The sequence below is a fragment of the Carassius gibelio genome, chromosome A6, assembly GCF_023724105.1.
Source record: "Carassius gibelio isolate Cgi1373 ecotype wild population from Czech Republic chromosome A6, carGib1.2-hapl.c, whole genome shotgun sequence".
Lineage (NCBI taxonomy): Eukaryota > Metazoa > Chordata > Actinopteri > Cypriniformes > Cyprinidae > Carassius > Carassius gibelio.
The window spans coordinates 10,719,958-10,738,576 of record NC_068376.1 but is presented as its reverse complement, the minus strand read 5'-3'; the positions used below and the strand labels follow the sequence as shown (position 1 = coordinate 10,738,576).

General features: G+C 37.4%; 2 protein-coding genes across 8 annotated transcripts in view; one reads left to right on the top strand and one right to left on the bottom strand.

The window, feature by feature from the left end:
• Positions 1-10,063, top strand: part of LOC128015475 (histone-lysine N-methyltransferase SETD5-like) — a 33,847-nt gene extending 23,784 nt beyond the window's left edge. For 4 of the 7 annotated variants that reach the window (XM_052599335.1, XM_052599334.1, XM_052599333.1 and 1 more), the window contains 15 exons: positions 50-167; positions 337-446; positions 547-793; positions 900-980; positions 1,134-1,337; positions 1,432-1,773; positions 2,419-2,664; positions 2,862-2,985; positions 3,106-3,368; positions 3,500-3,556; positions 4,493-4,978; positions 6,461-6,720; positions 7,135-7,280; positions 7,361-7,443; positions 7,686-10,063. In XM_052599335.1, coding sequence (XP_052455295.1) covers positions 50-167; positions 337-446; positions 547-793; positions 900-980; positions 1,134-1,337; positions 1,432-1,773; positions 2,419-2,664; positions 2,862-2,985; positions 3,106-3,368; positions 3,500-3,556; positions 4,493-4,978; positions 6,461-6,720; positions 7,135-7,280; positions 7,361-7,443; positions 7,686-8,225 — 3,307 coding nt within the window. In that variant the 3' untranslated portion in view covers positions 8,226-10,063. Of the gene's footprint in view, positions 1-49; positions 168-336; positions 447-546; positions 794-899; positions 981-1,133; positions 1,338-1,431; positions 1,774-2,418; positions 2,665-2,861; positions 2,986-3,105; positions 3,369-3,499; positions 3,557-4,492; positions 4,979-5,730; positions 5,824-6,460; positions 6,721-7,134; positions 7,281-7,360; positions 7,444-7,685 lie in introns of all 7 variants that reach the window. The other 3 variants (XM_052599332.1, XM_052599330.1, XM_052599331.1) reach the window with 2 other exon arrangements.
• Positions 10,064-16,667: 6,604 nt separating this feature from the next.
• Positions 16,668-18,619, bottom strand: part of lhfpl4a (LHFPL tetraspan subfamily member 4a) — a 39,979-nt gene continuing 38,027 nt past the window's right edge. The window contains exon 3 of the mRNA XM_052599329.1: positions 16,668-17,500. Coding sequence (XP_052455289.1) covers positions 17,496-17,500 — 5 coding nt within the window. The 3' untranslated portion in view covers positions 16,668-17,495. The remainder of the gene's footprint in view (positions 17,501-18,619) is intronic.

Sequence of the window (18,619 nt, the reverse complement as noted above, 5' to 3'; positions counted from 1 at the left end):
ACATTGTAAATTGAGTCTTTCCTAATTTCTTCTGTTGTCTCCTCTCAAGGCCATATCCATTTGTCCTGTTTTACTCCAAGTTCAACGAAGTGGAGATGTGTGTGGATGCCCGAACATTTGGCAATGATGCACGGTTTATCAGAAGATCATGCACACCCAATGCTGAGGTGTGACTAATTTGTTGAATACTAACTGTTGACATAGTAGGGTTGCTTCACTTATATGTTCATTTATACAAACAGCAAAGAAACCATGAACAGACACACTCTAAGTAACAGTCTGGCTAAATTTGATTCATATTATATTACTTTTTATCTTGTATACACTAACTCGCAGGTGCGGCACATGATAGCAGAGGGGATGATTCACCTGTGTATCTATGCTGTTGCTCAAATCTCAAAAGATTCGGAAGTCACAATTGGCTTTGACTATGAGTTTAGCTGCTGGTTAGTCACTTATTAATTTATTGCCATCTATTATAAATTCCAAATAAACTGTGATATGAAGTTGTGGGTATTGACACTTTTTCTCTAATTTTTCCCACAGTAATTATAAAGTGGATTGTGCATGCCATAAGGGCAATCAGGACTGTCCTGTACAGAGACACAATCTCCGCCCCTTTCAACTGCCATCCCCCCAGTCTTCAAATTTTGCCCTGCCTGGAGCAGAAACACGGAGGAGAAGAGCCAGACGCAGAGAGATGGAAGGGGACAGGCTCATAAGCAGTGTTTCTGATGAGAGTAACCACCTGCTGGAAGATGCAAACGAGACACAGGGAGTCAGCGATACAGAGGTGTGTGTTTAAGGATAAACTCTGACTAGCTTTTTGCTGCAGTTTTGCGGCATAATGCTGATGATTCTCACATGGTAATAAAGCTGGTCTTGTTTTTGTGCTACAGGATGCTCTTATGGACGGAGTGAAGTTGGAGAATGGAGAAGAGGAGTTAGATGAGAATGGAGCTCTTACACCAAACAGACGTGTAAGAGTTTAATCGATACATGCTGTTTATTTATTTAAAAAAATGGGAATTACATTTTCACTTGATTATTTTTGGAAACATTAATTAAATTGTTATAAGTATTTGGGGAAAAAAGCGATATGATCAAGCCCTTTTTCCTTTTGCCCCCTTCAGTCTCGTGAAGAACGAAAGGCAGAGGACATAATGCACATGTTTGAGAACCTTGAGAGGAGAAAGAAACGTGGTCAGGCTACACCTGAAGAAACCAAACTGGATGCAGGGGAGGCAGAAGAGCCTTCACTTACAGCAGGAAACAGTGTACCAAATACAGGAACAGGTGGAGGAGTCAGTACAAGGCGCACCTCCTTTGCTGCTGTGGTAGTTAATTTTCTCTCCTTTTTCTCAACTTTAGCTTTAGCTCATGATGGCTGTGCATTTTTACACACGTTCACTGTCTCATTGTCTTCATTAGGAAACAACAGATATTGACTCTGAAAAGCCCCCTGCTACACCCAGTCCTGCCCCTAAAGCACAAACCTCCCGCAGTTCCAAACCTCGTCCCAAGAGCCGAATCTCAAGGTACCGCTCCAGTTCAGCCCAGCGTGCTCGGAGACAGCGGCAGGCTCTTTCTCAGCAAGCAGCCGAGGGAGTTGTGGTGGGCGGTGAAGAAGGCAGTGCAGGGGCAGGCCTCAGGGAGCAGGGCCAGGGAGAGGGAGCTCCAAACTGTGGGAGTCTCCAGGATGGAGAGCTTTGTGGTGCCACCTCTTCAGGGATGGGTAATAAGACAAATATCAGATACCCAAAAACTAAAAAGGTGAGTTCATCTTATGATGTTAATCCTTTTTCCGTTTTTCTTGTCATAAGTCATGAGGAGATCTGCTGTGTTGTACACTTAACCCAAATAAAGAATTATATCTGTTTTCAAAACTGCATGTCCTGTATAGGCTCAAGCAAAATCATATTTTTATTATTTTTTTGCCTGGAAAAGTATTTAACCCAGTATAATTTGAAGATGAGTGCTTTCGGGATTTAAATTTGGTCCATCAGGAATTGGTTGGACTGTTGTAATTTCCTATTGCTGCAATCTCATGTGATTGACAGGTTGTCCATCCCTTGCACCAGTGCACACTTAACCAGAGAAAGAGAAGCCATTGCAAGAGAGGAATTACATAAATAAAAAATAATTAATGAATTGTAGCCCAGTTATAAGATAAAAATGGCGTCTGATTAAAATGTGCATGTGTGATGTGCATTACACTCAAATATTCCATTAAAAAATGTCTTCTTTAATTTGATGGTGACTTTAAGAAAATATTTATTTGTACTGTTACTGTATTATTGCTGTTTAACACTGTAAAACTGCTTTGGCATAATCTGTATTGTATAAAGAGCATTATAAAAGTGACTTGACTCTGGTCAACTATGTTTCAAAGCTGTTATGTTATGTTTATATTTACAGTACCTGGTAACAGAGTGGTTAAATGACAAGGTTCCAGAGCGGGTGGAGGAGTCTGTGGAACGCCCCTTACGCATCACCACTGACCCTACAGTTCTGGCCACCACCCTCAACATGCTGCCCGGACTATCCCATTCACCTCTCATCTGTACTACCCCCAAACACTATGTTCGTTTTGGTTCACCCTTTAACCCTGAAAGACGCCGGCGACCTTTTATGATTGACCCTGCATATGGTTCTTGCAAGAAGGTTAGAATGAGTTACTGAATAAATAAACTAACTTAAACACACAGATCTACAGTGTCAGTAGTATTTTGCCTGGAAATGAATTTGTAGATTTTTTTTATTTTATTTTTTTTAAATATTATATTAAGTTGTAGCTGAATTGTCCAAAGACTTGGTAGTCTCAATTTAAATTTGTATTGTGGCTCCTATTGTTATTGCAGAGGTGGATGAAACAAGCGCTGGATGAAAGCATGGTATCTGGTCTGTTGGAGGATGGAACAGAATCCAATTCTTCCCACAAGAGTACCACCAGCAGCACCAGCAGCTCTCAACCGTTTAAACCTGGTAATGGCTCTTACTCCACTTCTTAGACAACAGAATGTGAATTACATGCCTTGGTATCACAGATTTGGGGTTTTAACTAGTTTACATAGTTTTAACTTTTTGATATTGCCCTTTGTTCAGAGCTGGCAGGACCAATTAAGAAGAGGAAATTGAAGTGTTCATCAGAAACGGCAGCTCCACCTTCTGAGCTCTTGTTACGACCGTTGTCCCCCATCACCCCACCTCTGCCCTCTGAACTTCCCACAACGCCTCTTCATTCGCTTATGACTCCCTGCTCGCTTTATTTAGGTGGGGAAGTAGAGAAGCTGAATGCTACCATGTTTTCCTACTCTCCTCTCACATCCCGGACCACCAGCCGCTGCAATACACCTCTACAGTTTGAGGTGAACAGATGAAAACACACACAAGAAATTTACTTATGTCTTAATAAAGAAGCTTGTAGAGATTCGCTGTAGTAACAGAAGACAGAATAGCTTTATACATGACTTTTTTTTTTCTTTTTCTTTTTTAACAGAACATTTCTTCTCCTGAGGCCTCTCCTGTGCACAGATCAGAATCTCTGACTCCAGAAGTAAGTTTCAGTGTGCACATACATGCAAGTGTTATTGCTTGGTTGTATTATATCATGGTTAAGTTTGGAAGATTTGTTGATGATCTTGTTTGGCTAAAATTAAGAAGAAAACTATGCCAAAAAGCATATATCTGTCATTTTTACTGCAAAGTAAGTCATACCAGGTTATATTATATTAATTAACATTAGTCAATCGTTCGTTCGTTATCTGGCTCGGCTCGGTGTTCATCTTCAGTTCTCTCTTCACGTCAGTTCAGTCAGTGTACTGTTTGAGTAAATGAATTACTCCGGGATATTGGTTTGTTTTAACTCAGAGGGAGTGTCAGCCACATTAAAAATTTAACAGCTTAAGTCATTTGTGGATTGATGCGTATTGGAGATGCGAACCGTTTCAAACGATTCAGTTCGATTTGGTGAACTGGTTCAAGAAGATCCGGTTACATCGAGTGATTCGTTCGCGAACCGGATATCACTACACTGCAGTGTTTAGAACTCATCATAACAGGCACGGAAGAGAAGACAATGCTAAATAAAGTCGTAGTTTTTGCTATTTTTGGACCAAAATTGATTTTTGATGCTTCAAAAAAATCTAAGTGACCCTCTGATGTCACATGGACTACTTTTATGATGTTTTTGGACAGTATACCGTACACACTGTTTCAATGCTGGGACAGATGAACTAACCCTTTAAGCTTAGTTAATGTCAATGTCACCTTTTAATAACTTATTTTTAAATCCTTAAAAATTAGCATCTCTTATACTGTTTAATGGAACTGAGCCAACATGATTAACTAAAACTGTAACAAATATTTTGGTCATTGTTAGATAATGTATTAACAATTATTAATAAGTGTAACTCATTAAAATACTAGAAGTGTTCATAAAGAAAGTTTTTCATTGTGTTTTAATCATTTCACTTTTTTTTTTTCTGTTCAGCCCTGTTTGCGACCTGATTTCACTTCACGGGTCACTGCCTTCCCTGACTTTTCCACAAGCCGGGGAAGCCCTGCTCCTGTGTCAGATGACTTCTCACTTGCTGCTCCAGACTCTCTGAATGGATCTGGCGGTGGGACTCCCCGTAGCTCAGCTGCTGTGTCCAGTCTATGTGACTCTTCCTTGGTTTCACATGCCAGTGAGGCACAGACCAGAGAACAGGCCTTTAGGACAGAATTTAACCTCATTTACACATGCTCTCCCCTCAATGCCAATCTACCCACTGGTCCTATAAGTGACAGACACTTCCCACAATCAGAGGGCGGTTTGTCCACGGCTGAGTCCGACTTAAGCACAATGTGCAGCCAGGGGCTTCTGATGGAGGCGGGGTCTGGCTCTCTCTCAATGTATCTAGACACACAGTTTGGAGGTGGATATTCAGAGAGCAGCACATCCCCCCAACCTAGCAATCCACCACAGAAGAAGAAGGCAAGTTCTACGGCCGCATCAATTTCTCCAATTTACAAGTTGTTTGTTTTTCCTTTAGCCTGTACAGGATGATGGTAATGTATCATCAATATAGTGTATAAATACATTGAAATAGATAAAAGGGGACCATCTTGCCCAACTACAGGTGTAAGATGACCCCCATGTTAACATATACTAACTGGGGCATCTTCCTCCAAGGGTCTATTTTTAAATTGTCACTTTAAAGTAAAATGTTTTCTTTTCTGTTTATTTTACCCATACCATATATATCTAAATTAAATCTTTTGTTCAGAAATCCCCCATTAACAAATACTTCTAATTTAATATAATAATAATTTATAATAAATTCCCACATCATTATCCAGTGACAATGCATTTGTCTTTCACCTAAAAACTGTTCAGATGAAATGAATCTCACAAATATTGATGTGCAGTTTATTATTATTTGTAGGGACATCTGGGGACAGACAAATAATAATTAGCAGAGGATATTTCATGACTTGGTGTAATATAAAGTAATAACTGCTGGAATATGAACTCAAACTGTTAATTCCAAAAGATCTCATCTAAAAGCTTGGGAAAACTTCAGCGGTTTGCCTTTCTTTTTCTCACATACATTTAAATTGCTAAGGGTGGTCCTCTATCTTGCATGAAACTCTTACTCTGTCTTTGTTTCGCTCCGTTTTTCTCTTTCTCCTCTTTGCTCTTAAAACTTTTGCCAAATCTTTCTTTCCACCCCTTTCTCAAGGCAGAGGGTCATGGTGAGTGCTGGTAGTCAGCTGGCTGGCTTGCCTGGGTACCAGGCATTAGCTGTAAGGGGCCAGTTCAAGCCAGGGCAGAACATGGTGAATATCACATAAGTGGCCTCCATCTAGAAGTGTGCATGTCCATAAACATTTGCATCTCAAGATGATGTACTCCCTCATCTGTATTGAGCAAATTGATTTTGATTTGATGGAGAAAAAAACAAAAACGTTAACTTCTGCAGAGTGGGTTGTATTCGTTCAAAGACACCAGTGCTTTCATTGTCTAATCTAAAAGCAGTTCTCATGGTGAATATGTCTGTATGTGTATGTGGGGTTTTCTTTGCCTTTGTTATGGAGTGTAGATTCCTGATTTAAAAACTTTTCCCATGGCCTGTTGTTAGTTTTGCAAGTTCTAGCTCTGAAAGAAAAAGTGCATGTGTTTTTATTTTATTAAACTGCTTTTGATTGGGTTTAGATGAGTGTTTAATGTAGCAGCATTTAGTGTGGTGTTTCTCTGAATAGCAGCGTTGGGTAATAATGCATGTTGTATTTTTCTCATACTCACTGAAGTTATTGATGTCATTCTACATCAATTGGTCATGCATGTGTTGCTTTATGTGAACATGAATGTTACAATGCATGTGTGTACTAAGAAATTGTACTGAAGGACAGAACTGCTTGCATAATCATCCTTGTGCATCTCTTAATCATTCTTATACATATTCTTTCCATGTAGGTCTCTCTGCTGGAGTACAGGGAAAGAAAGAAAGGACCACGTGACCCAGCGACCCACGTCACAAACCTCAGCTCCATTTGCCCTCACACAGAGTCTCCAGGACAGCCGCGCACTCATTTTCAGCCTTCAGTCTCTCAGAGCAATTCATTTTCTCCAGAATGCCAAGCTTTTCCACACATAGAGGAGGTCAGTCCTCCTGGCATCAGGTCTGGAAACCACACACAGACAACAGCGCTGGGCGGACCAGAGTCCAACCACTGGTGAGAAGAAAACACAGAAATTCATACCAACCCATCTCAACAGTTCTGCTCAGTGTCATTGTTTTATTATTTTGACACTATTGGGAGTTTTCAAGTTTTCAATTAGTTTTTAATTTTATATGATCAGTTTCAGTGTAATGAAATTTTTTTTAGCTGACATTTTTCATTTTAATGTTTTTTTTTTTTCTAGTTATTGTACAGTTCCTTTTACACACACACACACACACACACACACACACACAGATATATATATATATATATAATATAAAATATATACACCCACCCACTATATATAGTTTTAGTTAACAGTAACAAACCTGGTCCTGCTAAATTCTTGCTCTTTATTCGCATTCTCATAGATCCCTAATGAACGGTCATCGTGAATGTGACTCTGTCTTTCTGTGTGTCTATCAGGATGGTCTCTACATCAGTTGAGCGGTTGAGGGAGGGACAGGGTGCTCTGGAGCGTGTTCTGAGGGGTAATCTGAACATAGAGCTTGCCCTTAAAAGAGCAGATGTGGGAATCAATGACCAAATCAGCAGTCATGACAAGAGCTCTGGTATGATTTAAAAAAAATTTTTTTTAGCAGAACTGCGTATGCTATCAGCAGATTTTGATTAATTCTTTGTGTCTTGTCAGATGCTGTTGAGATGAACATGTTCGATCTTCAAAGCTCATCTCTGACATCTCCCTTAAAGAGTCCTTCTCTTCACCCACATCAGGTACATTTTAATTTAATAATAACAATTTTAATACATTTAAAAATGTAATCATTTCCTGTAATGGCAAAGCTGAATTTTCAGCAGCCATTTCTCCAGGCTGTAGTGTCACATGATCCTCTTTCCAATATGCTGATTTGGTGCTCAAGAAACATTTACTATTATTATCAATGTTAAAAATAGTTGTTTTGCTTGATATTTTTGTGGAAACCGTATGTTAAATCTGTCTTTTAATGAACATCCAGCAGATGCTGCCTCTCCAGCCAGAATCCCATCAGCATTTGGAAAGCCCGGCCTACGACCAGCAGAGCTCCTCCTCTCCGTTCTGTCCGTCTGTAAGCCCCTCCCCTCCTCGCTGCAGCTCTGGGGGCCCAGGTTACTATTCTTCAAAGCTGCCCACACACATCCCACTTACTCAAGAAAGCCCGTCCTCTTCTACAGTATCGATCTCCTCAGTGGACTCATCATTGTGTGCGCCACATCCTCACAGCAGCAGTGGAGGTGGAATGGACACCTCAAGCCTTAAAGCTAAACTGTCGGACAGCACCCTGTCTGCTGCTCTCTCTCTACCCGCCAGAGGTCACTTTAAAATGGACAACGCAGCAGTACCGCACACACAAGGTGCTCATGGCTCCAGATTGGCCCAGTCATCCAGAGTGCACAGCCAGAGAACAGACAAACCCAGTCAGGCTAACTCGAGACATCACACGGCTTCTGGGGCACAGCACTATCCACAACGAAATCTACAGGGTTCAGGGGTATGGACACAGTCAGGGACCTTTTAGGACCCACAGTGTGTGTGTGTGTGTGTGTATGTATGTGTCAAAAAGAGAAGTGTGTAACATCCTCCTCACTTTTTCCTGTGGAGAAGCTATGTGTTGTTAAGAGGGAATTTGATGTATTGAGTTCTGTATGGATGGTCTACTTTTTTTCTCTTTACTTTCCCCAGTTCCTGTTATCTTTTTCCAAAAACTGAATTTCTGCAGTTACTTGTAACTTAGTGTGGACTTCATAACAATCAAATCAATGGAACATTAAAGTAACTCGTTTGGAGTATATAACCAGATTTAAATGTATTTTGAAAAGTCACCCAAATGCTACAAAGATGTTCACACTGAGGTATTTAAGAGTACGAAGAAAATTACGGAGTTAAGCAACAGTGTTGAAACAAAACCGTTTTTCTCTAAAATTAAGTGTTGTCATGTTTAAGACTACAAGTGATCATGCTGATCTTAGATGAGTTTCAACTTTCAAGTCTAATGAGTTATACCCTGACCATATGAAATGGCATTCTTTAAAATGCTTTGCAAGGTTGACTCGGATTGGACTCTCCAGTTATCAGTAGTCGGCATCAGAACAGTCAGGTAGTGTATTCACGGATGGCACGCTTGGCTCAGAGGAAAATATTTTTGAATGCATATGAAAGCAATTCTTAGTGAACAGTGAGTTATTTCCTTACTCTGAATCATTCCGGTGACTAGCGATCATTAGGAAGTCTCCTGTTAGTGTCATAAAATCACTACTCACTTGATATATAATACTTGATCTTGGTGCTTCAGTTGCTCCAGTTGAACTGTTTCGGTTTCCCAGTTTTCTGTTTTCTCTTAAGGTAAAAACATGCAATTGCCAGTTCAAACTGTGTTTTATAACTTTTTTCCAATGATTGTTAAAAAGCCTCAGTACAGGACTTTGCCGAAAAGATTTTGCAGAAATGTTTTCATTTATACTCTGTTAAACGTATGTGTCCCCCTGCCCATGCCCTTTAATCGTAAGTGTATACTTTGCTTCTTTCACTTCATTCTCTTTAATTTTCTCAACTTGACCAGTCTTTGCATTCCAACCACCATTTTCAAAAAGAGAGTAAAGAAATGCTGTGGCCAGATGGTTTGATCAGTAAAGAAGACAAAGCAAGTGTGCTGCTGCTGTGGTCTCTCAAATGTAATTGTTTTCCCCCTTTTTAATTACAAAAAGCTGCTCATGTTACAGCCTTTTTTTTTTACAGAATAGGCATAGTGTTGTTCTTCCCTTGGAGGACAAGTCATGTGCAATTATGACCACAGTAGTGGGATATTGACCCCACTTCAAACAAAACTGATACCCCTGTTGCATTTAAAGAATCAATGTTGTCTGCTTGGTGGATTTATTCTAATGTGGTCCAACAACTGAAAAGATTAAGTCTGTTTTTGTTTTGCCCTAATGTAAAAGGATCTTGAAATGATGAGAGGTAATGAGGTCAGCCTTAGCTCACTGGTTTATATGAATGTCTCTTGAAAAGAAAAGAAAAAAAAAAGACTCTGTGACCTGAAATTTACCAGCACCTTAACTACAAGATCATGTGTACTCGGCTGAAGTGTCATTCTGTTCTCAGAGAAATATAGTACACCAAATTTGCTGCATGATATTTCTTTTATGTGTCACTGTTACAGTCTAGGGTTGGTTTTTTGGGATCAGGTTTTGATTGAGATTCACCTCTTCTTAACCCCACAAACAGTTGGCACTTTTCTAGCATCCATAGACATATTTTTGTTGTATTTTTTAACCAAATTTGAACCCTTCCCTTTTACATGACATAAATGCATCACATTTTGCTTTTTAAATAAAAGGTTTGTGAACATTTTTTTAACTAGTTTTAGCATTTGCTGAATATTGGTTGCATGGACCGAGAGCTCAGAATGATTGATAACAATGGTTTATTCTATTGATAACATTTCAAAACACCCTATGCAGTAGTTACAAAATAAGATCTATGAAGGGCCTTAAAGAAATTTAACCTCATTGTACTCATTAAAGCTCTTTTTAAACTGGCTATTAAAATGGGAGTTTGTGAAAGTCTACAATGCTAAATACAAGTCTAAATGGAGTCCAAAATAGTCTGTCTGTCTACTTTCATTTGAAGGAGGTAGAAAATACATGTGACCACATGGCAATCAAAGCACACGCTTATGTAGTCAAATGTGTTTGAACAGCAGTAAAAGAGCACCTACTCTCATGTCAGTTAATCACTGCACTAAAACAAGGGTTTAAACTTGGCTGGTTATGTGCATTTTTACCTGTTCAGTTGAAATAACTTGAAGTGTGTTTCCTACAAATACACACAGAAGTGTTCACACAACTGTATGTCTGATATCAACGTGTCTTGCCATTTGCAGTTGGAGAGGTAAAGGAATGTTATTTAAGACTCGTTATTGAACTAAAATATAAAAGCTTCTACAAGTATTATGGTTTCTGACATCTAGAAGGCACTGGTACAAAGCTGAAGGGATGCACTCGGAACACGTTTGTAATGACACCAAGAGTCCAGGGCCTGTCTCTGTCACTTGCGGTCTTTGCACTTGACCACTTATCATATTTTCCGTATTTGGCCCAGATGTTTAATTGGGCATGAAGACCGCAAGTGTGTGTGGAAAACTTTGGATTACCTCATGAGACACACAAAAATGTTTTAAAGATGCAAGAAAACATTTGACAAGACTTTTACACATTTTGATTCTCAATACATTGCACTTTAATGTAAACTTGTGATAAAACCGTTGCAAATGATGTACAAAATGCACATACTCATCTCTGCACCAATAAAACACACAACACTTTTACTACGAGATATGTAATATCCAATTAATTTAACTAACTGAAAAGTTTTCCTTGGACTCTTAAAAGATATCAGGAGATGTTAGTTCCTGAACATGATGAATGATGGGATACGCTTTGGCTGAAATTTCATTCTTATTTGGTTTAATAATATGGATTTAGTGTGCATTAAGGTCACTATTTCTACCTTGGACAGTCTTGCGAACACTTACCTGTGATGCGCATGCACTCTCAAGATTGCAAATGGCCAGGCCAGGACACTCTTTTAAAAGAGATTGTTAAAGGTTTAGTTCACCCAATAATCCAAATGATCTCCGTCAATCTGAAACACGGAGGTCTTACAGGTTTGGAACGACATGAGGGTGAGTTATTAATGACATAATTTTAATTATTGGGTGAACTAACCCTTTAATGTTAATGTACTTCTTTACTGGTAAAGTAAGGGTTATAATAAAATGTAGGTATTGGGTCAGGCCCAACGTTTCGGTGGTTACTATGGGCTACATCTGAAATCGCATCATTTTCTACCGTACAGAAGGCGAAAAACAGTAAGTGAAAATGGTATTTCTGAATTCACTATTTTTTAAACAGCAGGTGAAAAGTATGAAAATTACAAGTATGCTTGCTTGTGCATTTTTCTTGAGCACAGTGATTAGTGACATTTTTAGTGCCCACATTTTTAACTGCCACTGATATAGGTGATAGATAGCATTCATCTGGTATCACCGAGTTCCAACTTTTATTTCAGCTGACCAAAGCATTGTCAAGATCCTGATTTCCTTAAGATGCACCACAACACTAACTATAAACCCAATTTTTTTGGCATGCCAGTGTGCTGTTACCAAACTTCAAGTGAAACGCTGCAGATTGATGGCATCTTTAACAGCTCTACCAGCTTGGTGGTCCAAGATAATGGGGTCAACCTCACTGATATTGGTAGCACTCAACTGTTTCTGACAGTATATACTTTTAAAATATGCCTGCTCTGTTGATACTTTCAGGCCACAATGAAGCACAGGTAAACAAGCTTAGGACAGGCTAATGTTATTTGAAGATTATTTTTCATGCACTCTGCTATGTATGTGTATACAATACACTGCCCCAATCTCTCTCTTAACATCACAGCACATATTAATCTTTTAATATTGCCCAAACTCTCAAGTAAATAGCAAAGGGAAAAATAACAACCCTTTAAAGCCATTTTAATATACAACATCCACAAATGCCAAAGATAGATTAAGAAAATCACAGTGTATTGTTGTATTGTTGCGGAACTCTTTTATCACGATACTGAACTTTTAGATTAACCTCAAGTATTAGCATTATATTTCATGAAATTCATTAACATTTTTGTTCATAGCTTCGTGTAATCCATACAATTTGCAAGCCATGTTAACAAAATATGTATGTATGACAAAATAAAAATAGCAATAAAAGTAAACCTATATCAATACTTGGTGTAATGGAACACAATATGTATCGTTTTGGAACCCAACATCCCATTTTTGGATTTCTGGTGAAGCCAAACCTTTTAATTACTCCCAGAGTGGAGGTGCTTCTCTCTATAGCACAGATTGCTGTACCTGGCAGCAAAGATGCCGTTTAATGCCTGCTGATATGTTGGCACCTATTCTGGCCATGGCCCATCCTGTCTGTGTTGGCCAGTGCCCAGCCTTTCTCTTTCCTCATCCCTCGCTCTTTTGATCTTGCTCTTCATTCTCCTGGTGCTGTTAATCAGCACTACAGGAAGTGGCTTTCTGCCGACAATTGCCAGACTGGACACACAGACATTTTTTTTTTTTCATAATAGTTATGTAATTCGCAAGTAGGCTTCCAGCATTTTTTTCTTACTCAGATACAGCTAAATATAGCACACAAACACACACTCAAATTCATATTGAATCAAAACAAATAGTTAAATGGTTAAATGGGATGTTACTGTGTTTTTTTTTTTCTGATGACCATTTTACCCACATAATATTTTTGGGAAGTTGTATGTTAGATGTTTGGTTGTAATTTGTTCAGCCACGAATTAGATATAATTTTATTTATTACTTTTTTCTGATCAGAAGCATTGATCAAGAATATTTCCAGCTTCCCTTGTTTTCTTTTTTTTATTATTGTTAAAAGCATACATATCATGCTTTGCAAAAAGTTTTTTTAATACCTGTATTCTCAAAATAAACCCATGTTTATTTTGAGAATACAGGTATTAAAAAAACATATATATATATATATATATATATATATATATATATATATATATATATATATATATATATATATATATATTTATATACGAAGAGTTCAGATGCAAAAGCCCCTAAGTGCCATCTGAAATTTTCATCTAAAATTTAGATTTTTATAAAGCTCCTATGCTTAGGTTGAGTCATTTTACTTTAATTGCAATGTGCAGGTTATTTTCCAGGCTATTAAAGTGAAATAACTGAACATAAATATAGGAGCCTGATAAAAATCGTAACTGTAGATGAAAATTTCAGATGGCACTTAGAGGCTTTTCATCTGAACTCTTCATATATATATATATATATATTAAACAACAACGCCAACAATGTTTCAGTGATGGTGACGATGTCAGTTATGTTGTACTCCCCTATGACTTGCAGAAATATTTGAATACATTTTTGTTTAATTTAGAGATTACAGCATTCCAGAAAGATCAGAGGGGGAAACATTTACAACTAGAGCAAAAAGCAATAATCTTCCAAAGAAAGGCATTAAACTTGAAGCACAAGAAAAGACAGTGTGAACTGCAGAAATCAACCTTGTCATATCTTGCCACAGTAGTCTTGTTCTGTAATTTTGGCACATTTTTATTCTTTTTTTTTTTTTTTTTAACAGTAGATCAATAAAAAGTGTTGCAAGACAGAAGAGAGTAAAAACTAAAATGAAATTGAAACACTAAGCCTTCAGTAACATGGGCCTATCAAAGCTTGTTTTTTAAATTGAAATAAGGACTGGATGTTGGATGACAATGTTGTTTCACATGAGATTAACTGAATAGATGTTGTGTGGTAATGAAGCTGGCTATGACCAACACATAAATATCAAATTAGTTTTACACTTTGATCAGAATTCTGGCAGTCCAGTACATTTCTCTCAAAAGTTTCTTTCTACATCTAAACTGTGTCAAGATGACAATGTTGCATGAAACAGTTAACTTGTAAAAACAGCTGGGCGTCAGTAATGGTAATGTTTGGTGAATTTTAACAACCCATTATAAATAGTGCAGGGGTGGATGGTCTGGAATTACAAGATATGTACTGTTTGTTTGTGTATGTGAATCTATGCTTTGTGTTTTTCATGTCAAATAAAGATTGACCAGCACAGTTAACCAAGGATGAAATGACCAATAAATACATTTTTGTATGTCGTTTTACTGGGCAATGAATGATGTATTGTACAGTATGAAATATGAATGAGGAATGATGGATACAGAAATACACTAGCATGTTTGGCAAAACCAAGACATGTTGATGTTTTTGAAAGAAATTCATCCGTCTGTTTACCGATGTAGCATTTAATAAATCAAAACCAAATGTTATTAAACCGTGATATTGTAGATTACATGAAAATGTTTGGAAATAACTGGTTTCTATTTTTAGATACTTTAAAAGTACATTTTAGCAGTGATGACAAAGTGCTATTTTCACAGACCATTGCGCCAGTCTATTAAGAAAACCTTTTAATGTGCCTGTATTGTACTCAAGAAACCTTTCTTATTATTAACACAAATCATTTTGCAGGTAATTATTTGATTTGACAATTTTTTTTTTTTTTTCTAGAAATATCTGTCTGTTGTTCCTTCGAGAGATTAAGGCTATTCCACACATTAGTGTCTTAAAAGAAGAAGGTAAACCGGATCTATCTATCACATCAGAGAAGTGGACAGCTGAGATTCACAACTCATTTCTGGTTTGAGAAACGAACTGCTGCTCAGCTTGAAGCTTCAATGAATGGTAAACATTAAAGTCCAGCTTCAACACTGAGGAAAAGATGCTGTTGACCTTTATACAGTTTCAAAATGAATCTTGCAGAAGAAAATGCTTAAAAGGGAACATAAATAATGGATTGAAAATTATTAATGTGATTATTATTGTTATTATTTAAAAAGGTATTACAGATGGATGAATTTAAGTTTCAAGTGTTGAGCTGAGGTTCATGGGAAGTGCTGCAGAAAGCAGAAGAAAGTTCATTTGAATGTCTTAATAAGCTGCTTGAATACATGCTGCACATGTAAGACTCTATGATGAACAGAGTTTGAATAACGCAGCATTTATAATACAGCTGTATATAATACATCATTGATAACTGCATTGTACAGCATTGTAAATGGCTTTACGTAACTGAATTTCTGATCAATTTAATGCATCATAGGTGAGGAAAAGTCTCAAGTTCTTTAAAACAAACAAACAAAAATCTCTTAGCATTTCCTAAACTTTTAAGGGTAGAGTAGATGAATGATGGGATGCAGGGAGTTTATACAAAAGCTGTATTTTAAGATTATGGAATGGAAACCCATTAGCCTCAAAGTCCAATGCAGTCTGTTCTTCCTGCTCCTCATACCCCCACTCTCCGTCTGATCTAGTATTCATTTCTAGCTTGTCTCCCAGCGGAGTGTATCAAGAAAATAGAGTAGGAGGGGTTCAAGGCTGAGGTAGATGGGGAGCAGCAAAGCAGTCTTTATCTAAGGGCGAGGAGGGTTTAAGCACCATGGAGTACATCACATCTTATTTTCAGCTCTGAGTCCTTATCATGTCGCCTCCAAAATCCACCACTCAAGGGGCCGCAGACTAGGGGACAGACCTACCCCAACGGGGCTTTCCTCTTGAGATGATCATAACTGGTGTTGTCCAGTACATCTTGCAGGTCTGTGTTACTTCCCACCACTTAGCAGAAATCATGCCATAACAAAATTGTTTAACACAGAGTGGAGGGAGATGTTGATAAAAACACATTTGTAACAAAGTAAAACCTTCGACCAATATTGATTTTGCACACAAATTCAGATTTCGATGGTGCACCATGGTGCAGGTACAGTATTTAAGAAATCTTTAACAAAATATTAATATTTGTCTTATTCGCAATTGGTACCGTTGATATCATTGGTTGGTTCCATTTGTGAACAATTAAGCCACATCAGTCCATTGAATGTATGGTGAGTTTATGCTTGAATCATTGTGAATCATTGTGCTACACATCTTGCCTTGGAAACATAGAGGTCGTCATTTTCATGACTGTGTACCAAGTCTTAGTAGTCACCTCGATGTGTTCCAGTTAACTTTGTGCTGTACCACTGTGCTCCAATGTGGGAGATGGCAGATAAGAACATGTTGGGCCTGAGTAAAATGCAGCATGCAGGGCTTTTTCTCAAGACAAATGGTTAATGAAAACAATAAAACAAATTCTTGGTCTAAATGACCACAAAACTCTGCAGAAAATGAATAATTAGGAAATCAATGTAAAAGAATATCCAAAGAATATTTACATGCTAATCACTATTGATAAATGCATCTCACTTTCTCCAAAAGGTTTAGTGAAAAAGGAAATATCAAGAGAGAACGTGTCTGTAAAAAAGAGATTTTCATGCCAAATTAGATGTCTGTGGGATAGTGGTGTATTTAACTGTTGTTAGCCTTTTCTGTTGCACAGTTGTAGAAGGGTTATTGGTACCTTTAGGTGAACTGAGAGATAAATCCACTCCAGTTTGTAGAAGGAATATGATGTGGGTGAATAAATGCTTAATGGCTGTACCCTGTATCCATATAAATATAGAATTTACAAATTAACTATTTAATTCATCAATTAACTCTGATTGCTGACCACTTGTACAAAGAGGGGAATTCAAAATTTGTCAGAAAAAATGGCCTTCAAAATTACATCTTGTGTTGTACAAAATGTTTCTTTTTTTTTGTCTTTTTTTTTTCAATTTAAATTTTTGGCTTGATGTTTTTCCTTTTCATCTGCGTGTCCAGAGTAGCACCCAATCTCTTGTACATATATGCATTGATTCATTATATTTTTTTAAAGCTACAAATATGTTCCCCATTTTAGATAAAATATGAAAGTCTGAACATAATATCGCTGTTGCAAGCATAATCATGATTATCATCATAATTGTCATCAAAGCATTATTAAATAACAGTAGCAATATATGTAACTTGTTAATTTCCCAGAGTTGTTGGTTTGTGTAAAGCTGATCTTTTCTTCTTTTTATTGGTTTTAAATTCTCATGGTTTTAAATAGGTGTTGAATATGTTCTCTTCTTGAAGTGTATTCCAGTCTTTTTCAATATTACAAAAGCTGAACTAGCAGCATCCTGACTGAGTTTAGAGACGCAGGCCTGAGGACAAGGAGAGAGGGTTGGAGGAGAAGATAAAGGAGGGAGGATGCTGTCTCCTCACGGAAACTGCTGGACACCGAATCGAGGGTCTTTAGCCCGGATCTCAATCTAAAATAGATAATAAAAAGAGAGGGGGAAGAACAAGAAAATTATACAAAGAACAAAGAACAGTAAAGACCTTAAAGATCAGAACTGACTGATTTAAAGGGGCAGTTCACCAAAAATGAAAATTCTGTCATCATGTATTTAATCCAAGACTCTATGACTTTTCCACGTTGAGCATAAGGAAAAGGTCTGAGAAATGTCTCAGTGTTTCAGTGTCGACACAATGAAAGTCCATGGTCACATAACGTTTTCTTTTGAGTTTTATGAAAGAAAGTTATACAGGTTTGAAATGGTATGAGAGTGGGTAAATGATGACAGAATTGTTTTTATTTATGTGTGTGAACTATCCCATTAATTACCTTAATAAATTTGGAATTACTACAGCATAAAATTATTTACCTAATAAGCATCAATAATTCAGCACTACACTCAGTAATTGATAGGCATTTTTGTTTTGCGTTATATAAATTTTTTGTTTTTCAGTTGTCTGGGGACATTCAAGCAAAGGAGGAATCAGGGGAAAGAGGACAGGAGTAATATAGCATCCTGGATCAGCACAGACTGACAGAGGAAGGGAAAGGTTTCATTCAGACAAATAACACATCCTCCTACCGCCATACACACTTTGGTCCCTGTAAGGTAAAGTTTTTTGAAGAACATGTGAAAACCACATATCAAACCATAACCAAAAAGAGACTCAATTGTTTTGAATACACAATACATCTATAATTTATAGATATATAATATTTCTGTGAATATGGTAAAATGACAGTCTATGTGACTTAAGATCTACTTACGTAGGTATCCTACTTAGTCTCATGAGAAATATTTTACCCTACACATATTTTTTGCAAAGATTTTTTTTACTGCAGGTAGAAATCATTGCAGGTTCAAGCTGAACTGACCACTAGTGACCACTAAAAGCACTGTGATTTCCAATTCCATTAAGACAAATGAAGATTAGAGAGAGAGATTATAGTAAATAGCATTTTTTTGGCGTTCATCTCACAAGTCTGTCACAGAGCCTAATAACCTTTGGATAATATAATGCACATGTTATATGAAAATAAGCAGCTTGAGGAGAAAATGTTTTATTGTCTACATTTTAGAGCTATATTTTGT